Source organism: Sylvia atricapilla, unplaced genomic scaffold, assembly GCF_009819655.1.
Source record: "Sylvia atricapilla isolate bSylAtr1 unplaced genomic scaffold, bSylAtr1.pri scaffold_205_arrow_ctg1, whole genome shotgun sequence".
NCBI classification, from domain to species: Eukaryota; Metazoa; Chordata; class Aves; order Passeriformes; family Sylviidae; genus Sylvia; species Sylvia atricapilla.
This window is the reverse complement of record NW_027077134.1, coordinates 1-21,993: the sequence shown is the minus strand read 5'-3', so window position 1 is coordinate 21,993 and position 21,993 is coordinate 1. Positions and strand designations below refer to the sequence as shown.

Here is a 21,993-nt window from a genome sequence, read left to right as displayed (position 1 = left end):
AAGGGCTCGGAGCTTCCTGTGGTGCCACCACCTCGTTGTCACCTCATTGTCACCTCATTGTCACCTCATTCTCACACCTTCTGTGGCTCCCCTGGGGTTGTCCCCACAGTGTCACTTCGATGTCCCCAAGCTCTCCAGACCCTCCTGGTTGCCACCACCTCCTGTGCCACCATTGTCCCCTCACTGTCCCCTCATTGTCCCCTCATTGTCCCCTCGTTGTCACCTCATTGTCACCTCATTCTCACACCTTCTGTGGCTCCCCCGGGGTTGTCCCCACAGTGTCACTTCGATGTCCTCGATGTCCCCAAGCTCTCCAGACCCTCCTGACCATCCTTCCCTGTGCCACTACCTCCTGTCCCCTCACTGTCCCCTGCTTGTCACCTCATTGTCACACCTTCCGGGGCTCCTCTGTGGCTCCCCCGGGGTTGTCCCCAATGTCCCCACAATGTCCCCATGATGTCCCCAAGCTCTCCAGACTCTCCTGGCTTCTTCTCCATGTGCCACTACCTCCTGTCCCCTTACTGTCACCTCACTGTCCCCTCATTCTCACACCTTCTGTGGCTCCCCCGGGGTTGTCCCCAATGTCCCCATGATGTCCCCAAACTCTCCAGACCCTCCTGATTGTCCTTCCCTGTGCCACCACCCCCTGTCCCACCATTGTCCCCTCACTGTCCCCTCATTGTCACCTCACTGTCACACCTCCCGGGGCTCCTCTGTGGCTCCCCCGGGGTTGTCCCCAATGTCCCCACAATGTCCCCATGATGTCCCCAAACTCTCCAGACCCTCCTGACCGTCCTTCCCTGTGCCACCACCTCCTGTCCCCTCACTGTCCCCTCATTGTCACCTCATTGTCACACCTTCTGGGGCTCCTCTGTGGCTCCCCCGGGGTTGTCCCCAATGTCCCCACGATGTCCCCATGATGTCCCCAAGCTCTCCAGACCCTCCTGACCGTCCTTCCCTGTGCCACCACCTCCTGTCCCCTCACTGTCCCCTCATTGTCACCTCATTCTCACACCTTCTGTGCCTCCCCCGGGGTTGTCCCCACGATGTCCCCACGATGTCCCCGACGTCCCCTCAGGCTGCCGAGCATCCGTCTGGAGCGGCCGCGCTTCGTGATGACGGCCACCTGCGAGTCCCCGGTGGTGGCCCTGCAGCGCTTCACTGTCACCTACACCCTGCTCAACGAGCTGCAGGACTTCCTGGCCGTGCGCCTGGTGTGGACCCCCGAGGCCACCGCCGGTGGGGACATTGGGGACACTGGGGACATTGGGGACATCCAGGGGAATCAGGGATATCCGGGGGATTGGGGACATTGGGGACATTGGGGGCATCCAGGGGCATCCAGGGGATTGGGGACATTGGGGACATCCAGGGGACTGGGGACATTGGGGACATTGGGGACACTGGGGACCTGCAGGACTTTCTGGCCATGCGCCTGGTGTGGACACCCGAGGCCACCGCCGGTGGGGACACTGCTGGGGACACTGGGGACATTGGGGACATCCAGGGGACATCCAGGGGATTGGGGACAGTGGAGACACTGGGGCTATTGGGGACACTGGAGACACTGGGGACATTGGGGACAATGGGGACACTGGGGACATGGGGACATTGGGGACACTGGGGACAGTGGGGACACTGGAGACACTGGGGACATTGGGGACAATGGGGACACTGGGGACATGGGGACATTGGGGACACTGGGGACAGTGGGGACACTGGGACACTGGGGACAGTGGGGACATTGGGGGGATTGGGGACAATGGGGACATCCAGGGAATTGGGGACATCCGGGGGATTGGTGACACTGGTGACATTGGGGACACTTGGGGACATTGGGGACATCCAGGGGACTGGGGACATTGGGGACACTGGGGACCTGCAGGACTTCCTGGCCGTGCGCCTGGTGTGGACCCCCGAGGCCACCGCGGTGGGGACACTGCTGGGGACATTGGGGACAATGGGGGCATCCAGGGGATTGGGGACACTGGCGACATTGGGGACACTGTTGGGGACACTGGCGACATTGGGGACACTGGGGGGATTGGGGACACTGGGGACACATTGGGGACACTGTTGGGGACACTGGGGACACTGGGGGGATTGGGGACACTGTGGACACTGGGGACACTGTTGGGGACACATTGGGGACACTGGGGACATTCAGGACATTGGGGACATCCGGGGGATTGAGGACACTGGGGACACTGGGGACACTGTTGGGGACACTGGGGCCATTGGGGACACTGGGGACACATTGGGGACACTGTTGGGGACACTGTGGACGCGGACAGAATCCCCAGTGGCCTGGGTGTCCCCAATGCCGTGTCCCTGTCCCCTCAGGCCGTCCCCGCGGTCCCCTGGACTCGGTGGTTTGTCACTCGCCCCTCACCAACCTGGGCTACTCCCGCAAGGGCAGCGCCAGGACCTTCACCGTGGCCTTCCAGTGCCTGCGGGCGGGCCTCTTCGAGGTCAGGGCCACCTCAGTGTCACCTCAGTGTCACCTGGGTCACCCCCGTGTCACCTGGGTCACCTCAGTGTCACCTGTGTCACTGTTATACCCATTATCCCCGTTATTGGCCCATTCCCAGTATCCCCAGTATCCCCAGTATCCCCCTTCCAGTGCCTGTGGGCGGGTCTCTTCGAGGTCAGGGCCACCTCTGTGTCACCTCTGTGTCACCTCAGTGTCACCTGTGTCACCCCCGTGTCACCCGTGTCATTTATGTCATTGTTATCCTCACCATTATCCCGTTCCCAGTATCCCCAGTATCCCCAGTATCCCCCTTCCAGTGCCTCCAGGTGGGCCTCTTCGAGGTCAGGGCCACCTCAGTGTCACCTGTGTGTCACCTGTGTCACCTGTGTCACCCCCGTGTCACCTGTGTCACTGTTATACCCATTATCCCCGTTATTGTTCCATTCCCAGTATCCCCAGTATCCCCAGTATCCCCCTTCCAGTGCCTCAGGGCGGGTCTCTTCGAGGTCAGGGCCACCTCAGTGTCACCTCTGTGTCACCCTCATTGTCACCTGTGTCACCTCAGTGTCACCCGTGTCATTTATGTCATTGTTATCGTCACCATTATCCCGTTCCCAGTATCCCCAGTATCCCCAGTATCTCCCTTCCAGTGCCTCAGGGCGGGTCTCTTTGAGGTCAGGGCCACCTCAGTGTCACCTCTGTGTCACCTCAGTGTCACCTGTGTCACCCCCGTGTCACCTGTGTCACTGTTATCCCCGTTATTGTTCCATTCCCAGTATCCCCAGTATCCCCAGTATCCCCCTTCCAGTGCCTCAGGGCGGGTCTCTTCGAGGTCAGGGCCACCTCTGTGTCACCTGTGTCACCTCCTGTGTCACCTGGGTCACCTCAGTGTCATCTGTGTCACCTTCCGTGTCACCAGTGCCCTCCCAGTTCCCTCCCAGTCCCCCCAAAACCCCTCCCAGTCCCTCCCAGTGACTCCCAGTATCCTAAATTCCCTCCCAGTGCCCCCAAAACTCACTCCCAGTCCCTCCCAGTTTGGCCCAGTCCCTCCCAGTCCCTCCCAGTCCGTCCCAGTGAGTCCCAGTTTGTCCCAGTTCCCTCCCAGTCCGTCCCAGTCCGTCCCAGTGAGTCCCAGTTTGTCCCAGTTCCCTCCCAGTCCGTCCCAGTCCGTCCCAGTGAGTCCCAGTTTGTCCCAGTTCCCTCCCAGTCTGTCCCAGTCCGTCCCAGTGAGTCCCAGTTTGGCGCAGCTGTCTCAGCACATGAAGCTGAAGCTCCAGTTCACGGCCAGTGTGACCAGTGCCCCGCCCGAGGCGCGCCCAGTCTCCAGGAAGAGCAGTCCCAGTTCACCGGCCGTGCGGGAACTGGTGGCGGGACTGGGACGCTCCCAGTCCTTCTCCCACCAGCAACCGGCCCGCAGCCACCTCATGAGGTACTGGGGGGGACTGGGAGGGACTGGGGGGGACTGGGAGTGACTGGGAGGGGTTTTGGGGGGACTGGGAGGGACTGGGAGCAACTGGGAGGGGAACTGGGAGTGACTGGGAATGGGATAATGGGGACTGGGATAAACTGGGAGGGGATTTGGGGGCACTGGGAATGGGATAATAGGAACTGGGAGGGACTGGGAACGACTGGGAGGGGTTTTGGGGGCACTGTGACAAACTGGGAGTCACTGGGAGGGGAACTGGGAGGGACTGGGAGGGGATTTGCGGGCACTGGGAGTGACTGGGAGCAACTGGGAGGGGATTTGGGGGGGGCTGGGAGGGACTGGGATAAACTGGGAGGGGTTTTGAGGGGACTGGGAGGGGATTGGGGGTTACTGGTTTATACTGGTTTGGGGGTTTTTGTTACTGGTTTGGGGTTTGGGGGTCACTGGGACAAACTGGGATGTGACAAAGGGCCACTGAGGTGACACCAAGGTGAGACAGGTGACACACAGGTGACACGGGGACACTGTAAGGACACTGTAGGTCACACAGGTGACACAAGTCACACACAGGTCACACAGGTGACACACAGGTGACACAGGTGACACACAGGTGACACAGGTAACACAGGTGTCACTGTCCCCAGGTCCGGCAGTGTGATGGAGCGCAGGGCCATCACTGTGACTGACACAGGGACACTGTAAGGACACTGTAGGTCACACAGGTGACACACAGGTGACACAGGTGACACAGGTGTCCCCAATGTCCCCAGGTCCGGCAGTGTGATGGAGCGCAGGGCCATCACTGTGACTGACACAGGTCACACAGGTGACACGGGGACACTGTAGGTCACACAGGTGACACAAGTCACACACAGGTGACACACAGGTGACACTGAGGTGACACTCCTGTCCCCAGGTCCGGCAGTGTGATGGAGCGCAGGGCCATCACTGTAACTGACACAGGGACACTGTAAGGACACTGTAGGTCACACAGGTGACACACAGGTGACACAGGTGTCCCCAATGTCCCCAGGTCTGGCAGTGTGATGGAGCGCAGGGCCATCACTGTAACTGACACAGGTCACACAGGTGACACGGGGACACTGTAAGGACACTGTAGGTCACACAGGTGACACACAGGTGACACACAGGTGACACTGAGGTGACACTCCTGTCCCCAGGTCCGGCAGTGTGATGGAGCGCAGGGCCATCACTGTGACTGACACAGGTCACACACAGGTGACACAGGTGACACACAGGTGACACACAGGTGACACAGGTGTCCCCAGTGTCCCCAGGTCCGGCAGTGTGATGGAGCGCAGGGCCATCACTGTGACTGACACAGGTCACACACAGGTGACACAGGTGACACACAGGTGACACAGGGACACTGTAGGTCACACAGGTCACACACAGGTGACACACAGGTGACACTGAGGTGACACTCCTGTCCCCAGGTCCGGCAGTGTGATGGAGCGCAGGGCCATCACTGTAACTGACACAGGTCACACAGGTGACATGGGGACACTGTAAGGACACTGTAGGTCACACAGGTGACACACAGGTGTCCCCAATGTCCCCAGGTCCGGCAGTGTGATGGAGCGCAGGGCCATCACGCCCCCCGTGGGCTCCCCCGTGGGACGTCCCCTGTACCTGCCCGCAGGTGACAAAGCCGTGCTGGCCCTGGACAAGATCGCCAAGAGGGAGTGCAAGGTCCTCGTGGTGCCACCCGTCCAGTGACACCAGGGGACACGGGGGACACCGAGGGGACAGCCTGGGGACAACGCTGGGACCGTGGGGACAGCCTGGGACCATGGGGACATCGAGGGGACAGTGTGGGGACAATGCCAGGACCATGGGGACAGCCTGGGGACACCGAGGGGACAGCCTGGGGACAACGCTGGGACCGTGGGGACATCATGGGGACAGCCTGGGGACAGTGTGGGGACAGTCTGGGACACTGTGGGGACAACACTGGGACAGCCTGGGACAATGGGGACATCGAGGGGACAGTGTGGGGACAATGCTGGGACTGTGGGGACATCGAGAGGACAGCGTAGGACAGCATGGGCACAGTGTGGGGACATCAAGGGGACAATGCTGGGACCATGGGGACAGCTTGGGGACAGTGGGGACATCATGGAGACAACACTGGGACCGTGGGGACAGTGTGGGGACAGTGCCAGGACCATGGGGACACTGAGGGGACAGTGCTGGGACCATGGAGACATCGTGGGGACAATGCTGGGGCCATGGGGACAGTGCCAGGACCATGGGGACATGGTGGGGACACTGTGGGGACAACACCGGGACCATGGGGACAGCCAGGGGTGGCACCAGGACAGTGGGGACAGTGTGGGGACATCGTGGGGACACCACTGGGACCATGGGGATGGCACTGGGACACTGGGGACAACTTGGGGACATCACTGGGGTGGCAGGGGCAGCGCTTGGGACAATGGGGACAATGGGGACAGGGCCACCACCAAAGTGTCCCCAAAGCCAGGTGACAATGGGGGGGGTCACTGCCACGTGCCATGGAGGGGACCTTGGGGACATTTTGGGGACATTTTGGGGACACCTTGGGGACACGGCCTGGAGCCGTGCCTGCCTTTGGGGCCGGGAGTTTGGGGACATTTGGGGACATTCTGGGGGAAGTGTCCCCGAGCCAAAGTGGGAGGGGGGAGGGGAGGGGCCTGAGGTGCCACCTCCGGGTTGGGGACATTGGGGACAAGGGTGGCACCTGTGTCCCTGTTATTTATTGCCAATAAAGAGACTTGGATGTCACTTGGATTGTCCCCAAGGGTGGCCTGGGTGTCCCCAAGGGTGGCCTGGGTGTCCCCTGATGTCCCCAAGTGTGGCCTGGATGTCCCCTGATGTCACCCCGATGTCCCCAAAGAACTCACCAAACACACAAAAGCCACCCTCAGACGTTTATTGTCCCCACGGCGGGGATTTGGGGACACTTTGGGGACAGGAAGAAGCGGCCGAGGACGCTGCCACCTCCTCTGGGGACAGCCTGGGGACATTTGGGGACAGTTTTTCACACGGCCACCGGCTCCTGGACGTGGTGGTGACGTTTGACCACGAAGAGTTTCTGTCCCGAGACGGTGACAAGGAGCGAGTGCTCACCGAACACCACTGGGGACAACGGGGACAGTGCCACCCCCGGCGTCCCCGAGGTCCCCAAAGCCACCCCCAGGGTCCCCAGTCCCCAAGGCCATCAGGGACAAGGGGACAACAGGGACAAGGCCACCCCTCTGAACCTTGGGGACATTCTGGGGACAGTTTGAAAGCCTTTAGTGCCACCTGATGACCCCTGGTGACCCTTTGGTGACCCCAGTGACCCCCTGGTGACATTTGGGGACACTTTGGGGACACTTTAAGGCTCAGACCCCCCTAAAATCCTCCCTCGGGGACCCTTTTGGTGCCACCTGATGACCCCCTGGTGACATTTGGGGACACTTTGGTGACCCTGAGGACAATCTGGGTGGCCTTGGGGACACTTTGGGGACAGTGGCCCCCCTCAACACCCCCTAAAATCCCCCTGGGGACCCTTTTGGTGCCACTTTTTGCCCCTTTGGTGCCACTTTTCACCCCTTTGGTGCCACTTTAGTGCCACCTGATGACCCCCGGTGACCCTTTGGTGACATCTGGTGACATTTGAGGACACTTTAAGGCTCAGAACCCCCTAAAATCCCCCCCGGGGACCCTTTTGGTGCCACTTTTTCCCCCTTTGGTGCCACTTTAGTGCCACCTGATGACCCCCGGTGACCCCCGGTGACCTTTGGGGACACTTTGGGGACACTTTGGGGACGTCCCTCACCCGAGAGGCGGCGGAAGGGCGGCTCGTGGCCTCGGGGCAGGCGCAGCCCCAGGGCCGTGGCCACCAGCCCCTGCAGCACAGTGGCCGTGTGCTCGTCGTTCTCCAGGTCCCCCGAGGACTGAGCAGGGGACAAAAGGGACAAAAAAATGATTAAAAAATAAAAATAATTAGGAGAAAAATCGGGAATTTTGGAGGTTCCCGGGAAAATCGGGAGGGAGAAAATCCCCTCCAAAAAATCTGATTGAAAATGGTCCAAAATTAACTAAAATGAGTTTAAAAGGAGTCAAAAGGCTCCGAATTATAAAATAATTATCTCAAAATATCCCCAAATCACCCAAATTCAACCCAGGAGCCTCAGAAGTTTCAAAATCACCCCAAAATTCACCCCAAAATCACCCAAATCAACCCAAAAATCACCCAAATCCATCCCAAATTCACCCAAATCTACCCCAAACCCACCGAAATTCACCCCAAAATAACCCCAAAATCATCCAATTCACCCCAAAATCATCCCGAATCACCCCAAAATTTTTTGTTTCCTCCTCCCCCAAATTTTTGGGGCCCCTCCCTCAATTTTTTTTTTTTGTTTCTTCCCTCCTCCAATTTTTTGCTTCCTCCTCCTCCTCCAATCTTTGGGCCCCCCCCCACCCCTAATTTTGGAGCCCCTCCCCCAATTTTTTGGAGCCCCTCCCCCAATTTTTTGTGCTTTTCCCCCAAATTTTGAGGCCCCTCCCCCTCACCGCCAGCACGGCGCCGTCGCTGATGACGAGGTACCCGGCCTGAGCCGGGAGCCGCTCCAGGCCCTGCGTCAGCGCCGACGTCTGAAACCAGTATGGACCAGTATAAACCAGTATGGACCAGTATAAACCAGTGTGGACCAGTGTAAACCAGTGTGGACCAGTATGAAACCAGTAACACTCAGAGCCTCCACCCGCAGCCTCCCCCAGTCCCCCCCAGTCCCCCCAGTCCCTCCCAGTCCCTCCCAGTATCTCCCAGTCTCTCCCAGTATCCCCCAGTTTCTCCCAGTTCTCACCATAGCGACGCTCCCGCTTCTCTTCCGGTCACGTGACCCCGCCCTTAATAAACCCCGCCACCTCATTGGTTCAGCGCTTCGCCGGCTGACCAATCAGAGCCGGCCCTGGGATCACGTGACGAGAGAAGTGGCCAATTCTATTGGTCGGTAGGCCGGAAGTGACGCTCAGTCCTCCAGCGGAGGTCTCTGGGTTCCTCCATAAAGCCGGAAGTGACGCTCAGTCCTCCAGCGGAGGTCTCTGTGGTTCTTCCCGGAAGCCGGAAGTGACGCTCAGTCCTCCGGCGGAGGTCTCTGTGGTTCTTCCCGGAAGCCGGAAGTGACGCTCGGTCCTCCAGCGCTCGTCTCTATGGTCCCTGAGCGCTCCAGCTCTCGGCCCCCGCCCCGCCAGCAGCCCCAAAATGAGGAAATTTGGGGAAAACGCCTCAAAAATCCCTTCAATAAACCGGGGAAATCTCCGCCAATGGCCGCCACGGCCACGAGCCCAGAGCCGAGCCGCGGTGGCCGCGGCCTGTGGGGGCCACAACCATCGTCACCATGGTGGCCACAACCAGCCCCGTGGTGGCCATGACCATCCCATGGTAGCCACGCCCATCCCCACGGTAACCACGCCCCCCTCTCGGTAGCCAAGTCCATCCCTATGGTAGCCACAACCATTCCCATGGCGGCCATGACCATCCCATGGTAGCCACGCCCATCCCCACGGTAACCACGCCCCCCTTTCGGTAGCCAAGTCCACCCATATGATAGCCACAACCATTCCCATGGCGGCCACGCCCATCTCATGGTAGCCACGCCCCCCCGATAGCCACGCTCCCCTTTCGGTAGCCAAGACCATTCCTATGGTAGCCACAACCACTCCCATGGCGGCCATGACCATTCCCACGGTAACCACGCCCCTCTCACGGTAGCCACACCCCTCTCGGTAGCCAAGTCCATCCCTATGGTAGTCACAACCACTCCCATGGCGGCCATGACCATTCCCACAGCAGCCACGCCCATTCCCACGGTAGCCACGCCCCCTTCACAGTAACCACGCCCATTCCCACGGTAGCCACGCCCCCTTCATAGTGACCACGCCCATCCCCACAGTAGCCAAGAGCATCCCCACGCTAGCCACAGGCGCTATGACCATCCCTATGGTAGCCACGCCCCCTTTACGGTGGCCACAACCACCCCTACGTTAGCCACGCCCCCTTTTCCATAACCACGCCCCCTTCCCGGTAGCCACGCCCCTTTCCCGGTGGCCAGCGCGGAGCCGCGGTCGGTAGCCAAGGAAGGATCCGGGGTTTATTCGCTGTGGTTAAACAAGAGCCCGGGGGGGGAGGGGAGTGGGGGAGGGGCGGGGGGAGGGGCCCTGTGACCACCCCGAGAGGGGGGAGGGGAGGAGCCCGGCCCCTCCCCCACCCACCCCACCCCCCCCCTCCCCGGATAAATTCATATTTATATAATTCATATTTATAATCGCCCCTCCCCCACCCCCACCCCCCCAAAAAAAACCCCGCCCCTCCCCCACCCATCTCGCGGAGGGGGGGGGGTGACTCCGGGCGGTGATTGGGTGGGGGAGGGGTGGGGCGGCCCCTCCCCCTCCCTCAGTCGTCGATGCAGATCACCTCCCCCCCCCCGCGGCTCCTTCTTCTCCAGCGCCTCCGCCTCGCGCTTCACCAGCACCGGGGGGCCATTGGCGGCTGGGGGGGACAGCCCGGGGTCAAAGGGCACCCAGGGGACACCCACAGTGACCCCCCACCCATGGGGACATCCCACAGTGACACCCCAGTGACACCCACCCATGGGAACCCCCCACAGTGACATCATCACCCATGGGGACACCCCACAGTGACACCAGCACCGGGGGGCCATTGGCGGCTGGGGGGACACCCCGGGGTCAAAGGGCACCCAGGGGACACCCCCCGAGGGGTGACACCCACGGGGACATCCCCCAGTGACACCCCAGTGACACCCACCCATGGGGACATCCCACAGTGACATCATCACCGGGGGGCCATTGGTGGCTGGGGGGGACACCCCGGGGTCAAAGGGCACCCAGGGGACACCCCGGGGTCAAAGGGCACCCATGGGACCCCCACAGTGACCCCCACCCATGGGGACATCCCCCAGTGACACCCCAGTGACACCCACCCATGGGGACATCCCACAGTGACATCATCACCCATGGGGACACCCCACAGTGACACCAGCACCGGGGGGCCATTGGCGGCTGGGGGGACAGCCCGGGGTCAAAGGGCACCCAGGGGACACCCACAGTGACCCCCACCCATGGGGACATCCCACAGTGACACCAGCACCGGGGGGCCATTGGCGGCTGGGGGGACAGCCCGGGGTCAAAGGGCACCCAGGGGACACCCACAGTGACCCCCACCCATGGGGACATCCCACAGTGACACCAGCACCGGGGGGCCATTGGCGGCTGGGGGGGACACCCCGGGGTCAAAGGGCACCCATGGGACCCCCACAGTGACCCCCACCCATGGGACACCCCATAGTGACACCCCAGTGACACCCACCCATGGGGACATCCCACAGTGACACCTGAGTGACCCCCAGCCATGGGGACATCCCATAGTGACATCATCACCGGGGGGCGTGGTCACGGGGGACACCCAGACCCCCACCCATGGGAACCCCCCCCCCACGGACCCCAGACCCCTCCCCCACCCACACCCCGGGACCTCCCCCTCCAAAAAATGTCCCCATCTTTGGTGCCACCCCCCCCAAATGTCCCCCTCTTTGGTGTCACCCCCAAAAAAATGTCCCCATTTTTGGCATCACCCCACCCCCAAATGTCCCCATTTTTGGGGACACCCCACCCCCAAATGTCCCCCTCTTTGGTGTCACCCCCCCCAAATGTCCCCCTTTTTGGGGACACCCCCAAAAAGTGTCCCCATTTTTGGTGTCACCCCCAAAAAAATGTCCCCATTTTTGGCGTCACCCCCCCCAGATGTCCCCATTTTTGGCGTCACCCCCCCCCCAAATGTCCCCCTCATTGGTGTCACCCCCGCTGTCCCCTCACCGGAAATGAAGGAGCCTGGTGGCATCTGGCTGTAGTTGGCGCCCCCGGGGGGGGGCAGGGCTCCGGCCGGGGGGGTCCCAAAGGTGCCCCCGTAACTCGGGGGGGTGGCGTAAGGTCCCGGCGGGAAGCTCTGGGGACAAAGGGGACACGGCTGTCACCTCCCCGGGGTGGCCCCGGGGGGTCCCCAAGGCGCTGAGGGACATCCCAAACTCAGGAGGGACATCACCAAGTTACTGAGGGATGTCCCCACGGTGACAAGGGACATCCCCGGGGCAGGGTGACACGGTGACAGAGGTGACAATGGGTGACAGAGGGATACCCGGGGCTGACAGGAGGTGACACAGCTGTCCCCAAATGTCACTCACGGGCGGCGGGTGGCTCTCGGTGCCCTTGCTGGCCAGGATGGGTGACACCCCCGGGGCAGGGCGCCATGGTGACAATGGGTGACAATGGGTGACAGAGGGATACCCGGGGCTGACAGGAGGTGACACAACTGTCCCCAAATGTCACTCACGGGCGGCGGGTGGCTCTCGGTGCCCTTGCTGGCCAGGATGGGTGACACCCCCGGGGCAGGGTGACACGGTGACAATGGGTGACAATGGGTGACAATGGGTGACAATGGGTGACAATGGGTGACAGGGATACCCGGGGCTGACAGGAGGTGACACAGCTGTCCCCAAATGTCACTCACGGGCGGCGGGTGGCTCTCGGTGCCCTTGCTGGCCAGGCGGCTGAGGATGCTGCGCTCGGACATCTGCAGGCGCGCGGCGATGGGCGGGATGCGGGACAGAGTGGCCGGGAGACGCGTCACATCGGCCTTCATGTCGCTGAGCAGCTCCTCCAGCTGGTTCAGCACTGACAGGGGACACACAGGGGACACGGGGACACAGACGGGGCGCCCGTCAGCGCCTACGCACCGGTTACTCACAGGTTACTCACGGGTTACTCAGGGGTTACTCAGGGGTTACTCAGAGCTGAGCAGCTCCTCCAGCTGGCTCAGCACTGACAGGGGACACACAGGGGACACAGGGGACAGAGATGGGGCACTCAGGGGTTACTCACAGGTTACTCATAGTTTACCCACAGGTTACTCAGGGGCTACTCATAGATTACTCACAGATTACCCGGGGGCTACTCACGGGTTACTCATAGCTTACGCATAGGTTGACTCACAGGTTACTCACAGGTTACCCACAGGTTATCCACAGGTTACTCATAGGTTTACTCACAGGTTACTCAGGGGTTACTCATCGGTTACAGGTTACTCAGGGGTTACTCAGGGGTTACTCAGGGGCAGAGCGGTGGGAGATACTCACCTGAGTGTGGGGGGGAGGGGGTTACTCAGGGGATACTCAGCGGTTACTCAGGGGCAGGGAGGGGCTGTGAACAGGCCGGGGATACTCCGGATTTACTCCGGGGATACTCCAGGGGAACACCCCCCGGGGTGAGGAGGGAGGATCGGGGTGTGAACTACTCCGGAGATACTCAGAGGGCAGCGCCGGGCACTTACACCACCTTTACACCGGGTTTACACCAGGTTTACACCGGCTTTTACTCCAAATTTACTCCAAATTTACTCTGATTTTTCTGCGACTTTACTCCAAATTTACTCCGATTTCTCTCCCATTTTACTCCAAATTTACTCTGGTTTTTCTCACATTTTACTCCAAATTTACTCCGATTTCTCTCCCATTTTACTCCAAATTTACTCCGCTTTTACTCAGACTTTACTCCAAATTTCCCCCCAGTTTAACCCGACTTTTCTCCGAATTCGCTCCCTTTTTTCTCAGCCTTTAACCCAAATTCACTCCGATTTTTCTCGCCCCTCCCCCACCCTCCGTTTGCCCCTCCCCCACCTCTCCCCTCCCCCACCCAGAGCAAGGACACACACACACACACAAAAGCGGGAGGCGGCGGTTTGGGTTTTTTTGACGTTTTTTGGTTATTTTTCACTTTTTTTGGAGCGGAGCCAACACCTCCCACACCCCCTTAAAAAAAAAAAAAAAAAAAAAAAAAAAAAAAAAAAAAAACCAACCCCAAACCCCCCACAAAAACAAAAGAAAAACCCCAAAAGACCCCCCAAAACCCGGCAACCCCCCCCAAAAAAAACCCCAAAAAACGCACCCCCCAAAAAAACCCCAAAAAACCCCCAAAAACCCCCAAAAAACCCAAAACACTCCCCAAAAAAACCCCAACAACCGCCCCCAAAATCCCAAAACCCCCCAAACCCCCCAAAAAAACCCCAACCTCCCCCCAAAAACCCACAAAAAAATCCGAAAATCCCCCCCCAAAACACCCAAAACCCCCTCCAAAAGATCCCCAGAAAACCCCCCAATAATCCCCCCAAAAAAACCCACCACACCCCAAATCCCCCCGAAATCCCCCCCAAAAAACCCAAAGGAACACCCCCAAAAAAACCCCAACCCCCCGACCCAAACCCCAAAAAAGTGCAAAAAATCCCCCCAAAACCCCCCCCAAAACCCCAACCACCTCAAAAAAACCCCAAAAAACCCCCCAAACCCCCCCAAACCCCTGTGAAAAAAAACCAACCCCCCCAAAAACTCCCTCCAAAAACCCCCCCAAAACCCCAAAATCCTCCAAAAAAACTCAATAAACCCCTCAAAAAAAAAAAAAAAAACCCAAAACCCCCAAAACCCCAAAGAACCCCCCAAAAAAGCCCCAACCCCCCCAAAGAAACTAAAAAACCCACACCACAACCCTAAAAAAATCCCCAAAAAACCCCAAAAACCTCCAACACCCCCCAAAAAACCCAAACTCCCCCCAAAACCCCCCCAAATTCCCAAACCCCCCCCCAAAAAAAAAACCCCAAAAACATCCAATATCCCTCCCCAAAAAAACCCAAAACCACGCCCTACCACTGCCCCCAAAAAACCCAAACTCCCCCCAAAACCCCCCTAAATTCCCAACCCCCCCAAAAAAACCAAAAAAAACCCCCAAAAAAACCCCAATATCCCTCCCCAAAAAAACCCCCAAAAACCACCCCCCAAAAAACCCAAAAAACCCCCCAAAATCCCCCCCAAAAATCCCTAAAAAACCCCAACCCCCCCAACCCAAACCCCTCCACAAAAAACCCCAAAAAACCTTCACCACATCCCAAAAAAAAACCCCAAATCCCCCCCTAAAAAAAAACCCAAAAAAACACCCCCTAAAAAAAGCCCCACCTCACCCAAAAAAGACCCCAAAATCCCCCAAAAAAACCCAAAAAACCAACACACTCCTGGTGTCTTTTTTAAATACTCGACACCACCTCCGACAGTTACAGCAGAGCCTCGAGCTCCGGGCTGGTGACCTCTGTGACCCACCCTAAAAACACCCCAAAAACCACCTAAAAAGCCCCCAAACACCCCAAAACCCCCCAAAACCCCAAAAAAACCACCACAAGCACGGTTATTTTTTTAATACTCGGTTACAGCAGACCAATGCCCGGCGGGCTGGCGACCTCTGCGCGCCCCTCTAAAAACACCCCAAAAAACCCCAAAACTTCCTAAAAAAAACCCCAAAACACCCCAAAAAATCCCCCCAAAACCCTCAAAAAAACTCTAAAAAAACCAGCACACTCCTGGTGTCTCTTTTTAATACTTGACCACGCCACCGTCACCAGCTACAGCAGACCAATGACCACTGGGCTGGTGACCTCTGTGACCCACCCTAAAAACACCCCAAAAAACCCAAAACCACCCCAAAAACCTCCTAAAAAGCCCCCAAAACACCCCGAAAAACCCAAAAACCCCAAAAAAACCACCACAAGCACGGTTATTTTTTTAATACTCGGTTACAGCAGACCAATGCCCGGTGGGCTGGCGACCTCTGCGTGCCCCTCTAAAAACACCCCAAAAAAACCCAAAACTTCCTAAAAACACCCCAAAACACCCCAAAAAATCCCCCCAAAAACCCCCAAAAAAAACTCTAAAAAAACCAACACACTCCTGGTGTCTCTTTTTAATACTCAACCATGACACCTCCACCAGCTACAGCAGAGCCTCGAGCTCCGGGCTGGTGACCTCCGTGACCCACCCTAAAAACACCCCAGAAAACCCAAAAACACCCCAAAACCCCTCCAAAAAAACCCCCAACCCCAAAAAAACCAACACACCCCTGGTGTCTTTTTTAAATACTCGACCACGCCACCAACACCAGCTACAGCAGAGCCCCGAGCTCCGGGCTGGTGACCTCTGTGACCCACCCTAAAAACACCCCAAAAACCCAAAAACCTCCTAAAAAAAACCCAAAAACCTCCTAAAAAAACCCCAAAAACCACAAACAAACCCCAAAAACCCTAAAAAACCAACACACCCCTGGTGTCTCTTTTTAATACTCAACCATGACACCTCCACCAGCTACAGCAGAGCCCCGAGCTCCGGGATGGTGACCTCTGTGACCCACCCTAAAAACACCCCAAAAAAACCAAAAACACCCCAAAACCCCTCCAAAAAAACCCCCAAACCCAAAAAAACCAACACACTCCTGGTGTCTTTTTTAAATACTCGACCACGCCACCAACACCAGCTACAGCAGAGCCTCGAGCTCCGGGATGGTGACCTCTGTGACCCACCCTAAGAACACCCCAAAAAACCCAAAAACCTCCTAAAAAAACCCCAAAAACCCAAAAACCTCCTAAAAAAACCCCCAAAACCACAAACAAACCCCAAAAACCCTAAAAAACCAACACACCCCTGGTGTCTCTTTTTAATACTCAACCATGACACCTCCACCAGCTACAGCAGAGCCCCGAGCTCCGGGCGGGGGACCTCTGTGACCCACCCTAAAAACACCCCAGAAAACCCAAAAACCCCAAAAAACCACCACAAGCACGGTTATTTTTTTAATACTCGACACCAGCACCGGTTACAGCAGACCAATGGCCACTGGGCTGGCAACCTCTGTTTGCCCCTCTAAAAACACCCCAAAAAACCCAAAACTTCCTAAAAAAACCCCAAAACAGCCCAAAAAACCCCCCCAAAAACCCCCAAAAAAACTCTAAAAAAACCAACACACTCCTGGTGTCTCTTTTTAATACTCAACCATGACACCAACACCTCCACCAGTTACAGCAGAGCCTCGAGCTCCGGGCTGGTGACCTCTGTGACCCACCCTAAAAACACCCCAAAAAACCAAAAACACCCCAAAACCCCTCCAAAAAAACCCCCAAACCCAAAAAAACCAACACACCCCTGGTGTCTTTTTTAAATACTCGACCACGCCACCAACACCAGCTACAGCAGAGCCCTGGGCTGGTGACCTCCGTGACCCACCCTAAAAACACCCCAAAAAACCCAAAACCCTCCTAAAAACCCGCAAAACACCCCAAAAAACCCAAAAACCTCCTAAAAAAAGGCCCAAAAACACAAACAAACCCCAAAAACCCCAAAACCCCCAAAAACCCACCACAAACATCGTTGTTTTTTTAATACTCTGCCCCAACACCAACACTAACAGTTACAGCAGAGCCCCGAGCTCCGGGCTGGCGACCTCCGTGACCCACCCTAAAAACACCCCAAAACCCCCCTAAAAAACCCAAAACACCCCAAAACCCCAAAAAACCCACCACAAGCACGGTTATTTTTTTAATACTCGGTTACAGCAGACCAATGCCCGGCGGGCTGGCGACCTCTGCGCGCCCCTCGCTGGCCCTGCCGCCGTCTCTTACCCTTGTGCAGCACGGCGTTGGCCGGTTTGTTGCCCGCCAGCGACTCCTTGGACAGGTGCTGGTGGCTCTCGGCCAGGCACTCGACCTCGGCGAAGCGCGTGTTCAGGGCCATGGCCGGGTGACTCGGGTCCTGCGTCATGTTCAGGTACGCGGCGCGCCGCAGCTGCTCCTCGATCACCAGCGCCTGCTCCAGCAGCTGGGGAAACGGGGAGACGTCAGTGGGGACGGGGTTTGGGGGGGATTTGAGGGAGTCAGGGGGCATTTGGGGGAGTTTTGGAGGGTCAGGTGGGTTTGGCAGGGATTTTGGAGGGGATCTGAGGGGGCCGGGGGGGATTTTGAGGGCAGTTGAGAGGGTTTGGAGAGGGTTTTAGAGGGGTTTGAGGGGGTCAGGGGGGGTTTGGAGAGGGTTTGGGGGGATTTGGGGGGGATTTGGAGAGGATTTTTGGAGTTTTTTGGGGGTTGGGGGGGTTTGGAGGGGGTTTGAGGGGGTTTGGGGGCATTCGGAGGCCGGAGCTGCTCCTCGATCACCAGCGCCTGCTCCAGCAGCTGGGGAAACGGGGAGAGGTCAGTGGGGACGGGGTTTGGGGGGTTTGGGGGGATTTGAGGGGTTTGGGGAAGATTTGAGGGGATTTGGGAGGAATTTGAGGGGTTTAGAGGGGGTTTGACGGGGTTTAGAGGGGTTTGGAGGGGATTTGGGGGAGTCAGGGATGGTTTAGGGAGGTTGGAGGGGGTTTGACGGGGTTTGGGGGAGATTTGAGGGGTTTTAAAGGGGGTTTAAAGGGGGTTTGAGGGGGTTTGAGGGGGTTTGGGGGCATTCGGAGGCCGCAGCTGCTCCTCGATCACCAGCGCCTGCTCCAGCAGCTGAGGAAAGGGGGGAGAGGGGGGTTGAGGGGTTTTTTGGAGGTTTTTTGGGGTTTGGAGGGGGTTTGGAGGGGAATTTGAGAAGGCTTTGGGGGGGGTTTGGAGGGGTTTGAGGGGGGTTTGGGGGAGGTTTGAGGGGGTTTGGAGGGGTTTGGGGAAGATTTGAGGGGATTTGGGAGGAATTTGAGGGGTTTAAAGGGGGTTTGAGGGGGTTTAGAGGGGGTTTGGAGGGGTTTGGGGGGGTTTGGAGGGGATTTGGGGGGAATTTGAGGGGGTTTGGAGGGGGTTTGAGGGGGTTTAGGGGTATTCAGAGGCCGGAGCTGCTCCTCGATCACCAGCGCCTGCTCCAGCAGCTGGGGAAACGGGGAGAGGTCAGTGGGGACGGGGTTTGGGGGGGATTTGGGGGGTTTAAAGGGGGTTTGAGGGGAATTTGAGGGGGGTTTGGGGGTATTCAGAGGCCGCAGCTGCTCCTCGATCACCAGCGCCTGCTCCAGCAGCTGGGGAAAGGGGGGAGAGGGGGGTTGAGGGGTTTTTTGGAGTTTTTTTTGGGGTTTGGAGGGGGTTTGGGGGGAATTTGAGGAGGCTTTGGGGGAGTTTGGAGGGGTTTGAGGGGGGTTTGGGGGAGGTTTGAGGGGGTTTGGGGAAGATTTGAGGGGATCTGGGGGGAATTTGAGGGGTTTAGAGGGGATTTGAAGGGGTTTGGGGGAGTCAGGGATGGTTTAGGGAGGTTTGGAGGGGTTTTGAGGGGGTTTGGGGGTATTCAGAGGCCGGAGCTGCTCCTCGATCACCAGCGCCTGCTCCAGCAGCTGGGGAAAGGGGGGAGAGGTCAGTGGGGACGGCGTTTGGGGGGTTCTTTTGGAGTTTTTTTGGGTTTTGAGGGGGTTTGGGGAAGATTTGAGGGGATTTGGAGGGAATTTGAGGGGTTTTTGGAGGGTTTGGAGGCCGGAGCTGCTCCTCGATCACCAGCGCCTGCTCCAGCAGCTGAGGGGAAGGGAAAGGGTTAGTGGGGACGGGTTTTGGGGGGATTTGAGGGGGTCAGGGATGGTTTAGGGAGGTTTGAGGCTGTTTGATGGGGTTTGAGGGGGTTTGGGGGCATTTGGAGGCCGGAGCTGCTCCTCGATCACCAGCGCCTGCTCCAGCAGCTGAGGAAAGGCGGGAGAAGTCAGTGGGGAGGGATTTGGGGGGGATTTGGGGGGGATTTGAGGGGTTTTGGGGGGGTTTGGAGGGGGGTTTAGAGGGGGTTTGGGGAGTCAGGGATGGTTTAGGGAGGTTAGAGGGGGGTTTTGGGGGCATTCAGAGGCCGCAGCTGCTCCTCGATCACCAGCGCCTGCTCCAGCAGCTGGGGAAACGGGGAGAGGGGGGTTGAGGGGTTTTTTTGGGTTTTAAGGGGGTTTGGAGGGGGTTTGGGGGGAATTTGAGGGGGGTTTAGAGGCGGTTTGGAGGGATTTGGGGGAGTCAGGGATGGTTTAGGGAGGTTAGAGGGGGTTTTGGGGGTATTTGGAGGCCGGAGCTGCTCCTCGATCACCAGCGCCTGCTCCAGCAGCTGGGGAAAGGGGGAGAGGGGGGTTGAGGGGTTTTTTGGAGGTTTTTTTGGGTTTTGAGGGGTTTGGAGGGGGTTTGGGGGGGTTTGGGGGGCGTTTGGAGGGGTTTGAGGGGGTTTGGAGGCGCTCAGGGGGGATTTGAGGGGCTCAGGGGGATTTTGGGGTGTTTTGGGGGGTTTGGAGGGGGTTTGGAGGGGATTTTGGGGGTTCAGGGGGGTTTTGGAGGGGGTCAGGGAAGAGACGGAGGGTCCAGGTGTTTGTGGGTCCACCCATGACGTCATCAACATCTGGAGGGCCCAGGTGTCCCAGCAGGTGACCCCCAACCATGACGTCATCAACATCTGGACCTCACTCAACACCTGAGGGACCCACCCAGGTGACCAACCCTGGTGTCACCCACGTCCTGGAGCCGCCACCCAGGTGTCACAGCACCCTGGGGTCACCCTGGTGTCACCCGCTGTCACCCAGGTGTTACCCCATGTCACCCTGATGTCACCCTGGCTGTCACCCCAGTGTCACCCTGGTGTCCCTCTGGCTATCATCCTGATGTCACTCCGTGTCACCTCGGTGTCACCCTGGCTGTCACCCCAATGTCATGTCGTCACCCCAGTGTCACCATGGCTGGCACTCCAGTGTCACCCTGCTGTCCCCTCATGTCACCCCAGTGTCCCCCCGCTGTCACCCTGGCTATCACTCTGGTGTCACCTCGCTGTCCCCCCATGTCCCCGTTGTCCCCTCATGTCACCTGCTGTCCCTTCAGTGTCCCCTCAGTGTCCCCGCTGCCCCTCAGTGACCCCATGCCCCTGCTGTCCCCACACTGTCCCCACTGTCCCCAGTGTCCCCAGTGTCCCCACTGTCCCCTCAGTGTCCCCATGTCCCCACACTGTCCCCACTGTCCCCACTGTCCCCACACTGTCCCCTCAGTATCCCCTGCTGTCCCTGCTGTCCCCAGTGTCCCCGCTGTCCCCACACTGTCCCCAGTGTCCCCGCTGTCCCCACACTGTCCCCAATGTCCCCTCAGTGTCCCCGTGTCCCCAGGGGCGCTGACCTTGAAGCGCCGCGCCAGGAACTTGTTCTTCATCTCCAGGAAGTTCCCTTTGGAGGCCTCGCCCTTGAAGGGCTCGTTGATGACCCCGAAGGCGCCGTCGTTCTGGATGTCGGTCCAGCGCGCGTAGCCGTGGCTGAGCGCTAAGGACTGTCACCGTGTCACCTTGTCACCGTGTCACATTGTCACATTGTCACCTTGTCACTGTGCCACCCTGTTACTGCATCATCACATCCCCACCATCCCCCACACCCAGCACATGGAGCCGTGGCTGAGCGCTAAGGACTGTCACTGTGTCACCATTTGTCACCGTGTCACATTGTCACCGTGTCACCGTGTCACACTGTCACTGTGCCACCCTGTTACTGCATCATCACATCCCCACCATCCCCCACACACAGCACACGGAGCCGTGGCTGAGCACTAAGGACTGTCACCGTGTCACTGTGTCACCGTGTCACACTGTCACTGTGTCACCATGGTAACCTGTCACACTGTCACGCCATCCCCAGCATCCCCCACACGCAGCGCGCAGAGCCGTGGCTGAGCGCTAAGGACTGTCACTTTGTCACCGTGTCACCTTGTCACCGTTTGTCACCTTGTGTCACCATGGCACCGTGTCACTGTGTCACCATGGTAACCTGTCACTCCATCCCCACCATCCCCCACACGCAGCGCGCGTAGCCGTGGCTGAGCGCTAAGGACTGTCACCGTGTCACATTGTCACCGTGTCACATTGTCACTGTGTCACCGTGTCACCATGGCACCGTGTCACACTGTCACCATGGCACCTTGTCACTGTGCCACCCTGTTACTGCATCATCACATCCCCACCATCCCCCACACCTCAGCGTAGCCGTGGCTGAGCGCTAAGGACTGTCACCTTGTGTCACTGTCACATTGTCACCGTGTCACTGTGTCACACTGTCACCACATCACCCCATCCCCAGCATCCCCCACACGCAGCGCATGGAGCCGTGGCTGAGCGCTAAGGACTGTCACCTTGTGTCACTGTCACTGTGTCACATTGTCACCGTGTCACTGTGTCACACTGTCACCACATCACCCCATCCCCACCATCCCCCACACCAG

At 58.5% G+C, this 21,993-nt stretch overlaps 3 protein-coding genes and 2 long non-coding RNA genes across 6 annotated transcripts; 3 read left to right on the top strand and 2 right to left on the bottom strand.

Annotated features, from left to right (window-relative positions):
• Positions 1 to 1,031: 1,031 nt before the first annotated feature.
• TRAPPC14 (trafficking protein particle complex subunit 14) lies at positions 1,032 to 5,770 on the top strand. The gene is made up of 4 exons (XM_066340289.1): positions 1,032 to 1,239; positions 2,344 to 2,471; positions 3,721 to 3,902; positions 5,483 to 5,770. The coding sequence occupies exons 1-4, from the start codon at positions 1,047 to 1,049 to the stop codon at positions 5,637 to 5,639; spliced, it is 660 nt and encodes a 219-aa protein (XP_066196386.1). The 5' UTR covers positions 1,032 to 1,046; the 3' UTR covers positions 5,640 to 5,770.
• On the top strand, positions 4,440 to 5,405 carry LOC136374910 (uncharacterized). The gene is made up of 4 exons (XR_010746010.1): positions 4,440 to 4,518; positions 4,591 to 4,754; positions 4,863 to 5,039; positions 5,170 to 5,405. It is a non-coding gene; the product is annotated as an uncharacterized lncRNA (long non-coding RNA).
• Positions 5,771 to 5,983: 213 nt separating the features above from the next.
• Positions 5,984 to 6,686, top strand: LOC136374912 (uncharacterized). The gene is made up of 2 exons (XR_010746011.1): positions 5,984 to 6,109; positions 6,224 to 6,686. It is a non-coding gene; the product is annotated as an uncharacterized lncRNA (long non-coding RNA).
• A 132-nt stretch (positions 6,687 to 6,818) lies between these two features.
• LAMTOR4 (late endosomal/lysosomal adaptor, MAPK and MTOR activator 4) lies at positions 6,819 to 8,908 on the bottom strand. 2 transcript variants are annotated; one of them, XM_066340291.1, is made up of 4 exons: positions 8,759 to 8,907; positions 8,466 to 8,546; positions 7,726 to 7,843; positions 6,819 to 7,040 (listed from the first exon to the last, which is right to left on the bottom strand). In XM_066340291.1, the coding sequence occupies exons 1-4, from the start codon at positions 8,822 to 8,824 to the stop codon at positions 6,943 to 6,945; spliced, it is 363 nt and encodes a 120-aa protein (XP_066196388.1). In that variant the 5' UTR covers positions 8,825 to 8,907; the 3' UTR covers positions 6,819 to 6,942. The 2 variants fall into 2 exon arrangements, with proteins under 2 accessions (XP_066196388.1, XP_066196389.1); XM_066340292.1 differs by lacking the exon at positions 6,819 to 7,040 and adding an exon at positions 7,478 to 7,521 and having other exon boundaries at positions 7,657 to 7,843; positions 8,759 to 8,908.
• A 1,414-nt stretch (positions 8,909 to 10,322) lies between these two features.
• On the bottom strand, positions 10,323 to 21,051 carry LOC136374911 (chromodomain-helicase-DNA-binding protein 3-like; the record flags this gene model as incomplete). The annotated part of the gene is given in 6 exon segments (XM_066340290.1): positions 10,323 to 10,377; positions 10,379 to 10,443; positions 11,787 to 11,916; positions 12,478 to 12,641; positions 17,455 to 17,650; positions 20,905 to 21,051. Coding segments are annotated over 6 exon segments (732 nt in total), but the record flags the coding sequence as incomplete, so codon positions are not given.
• Between the last annotated feature and the right edge of the window lie 942 nt (positions 21,052 to 21,993).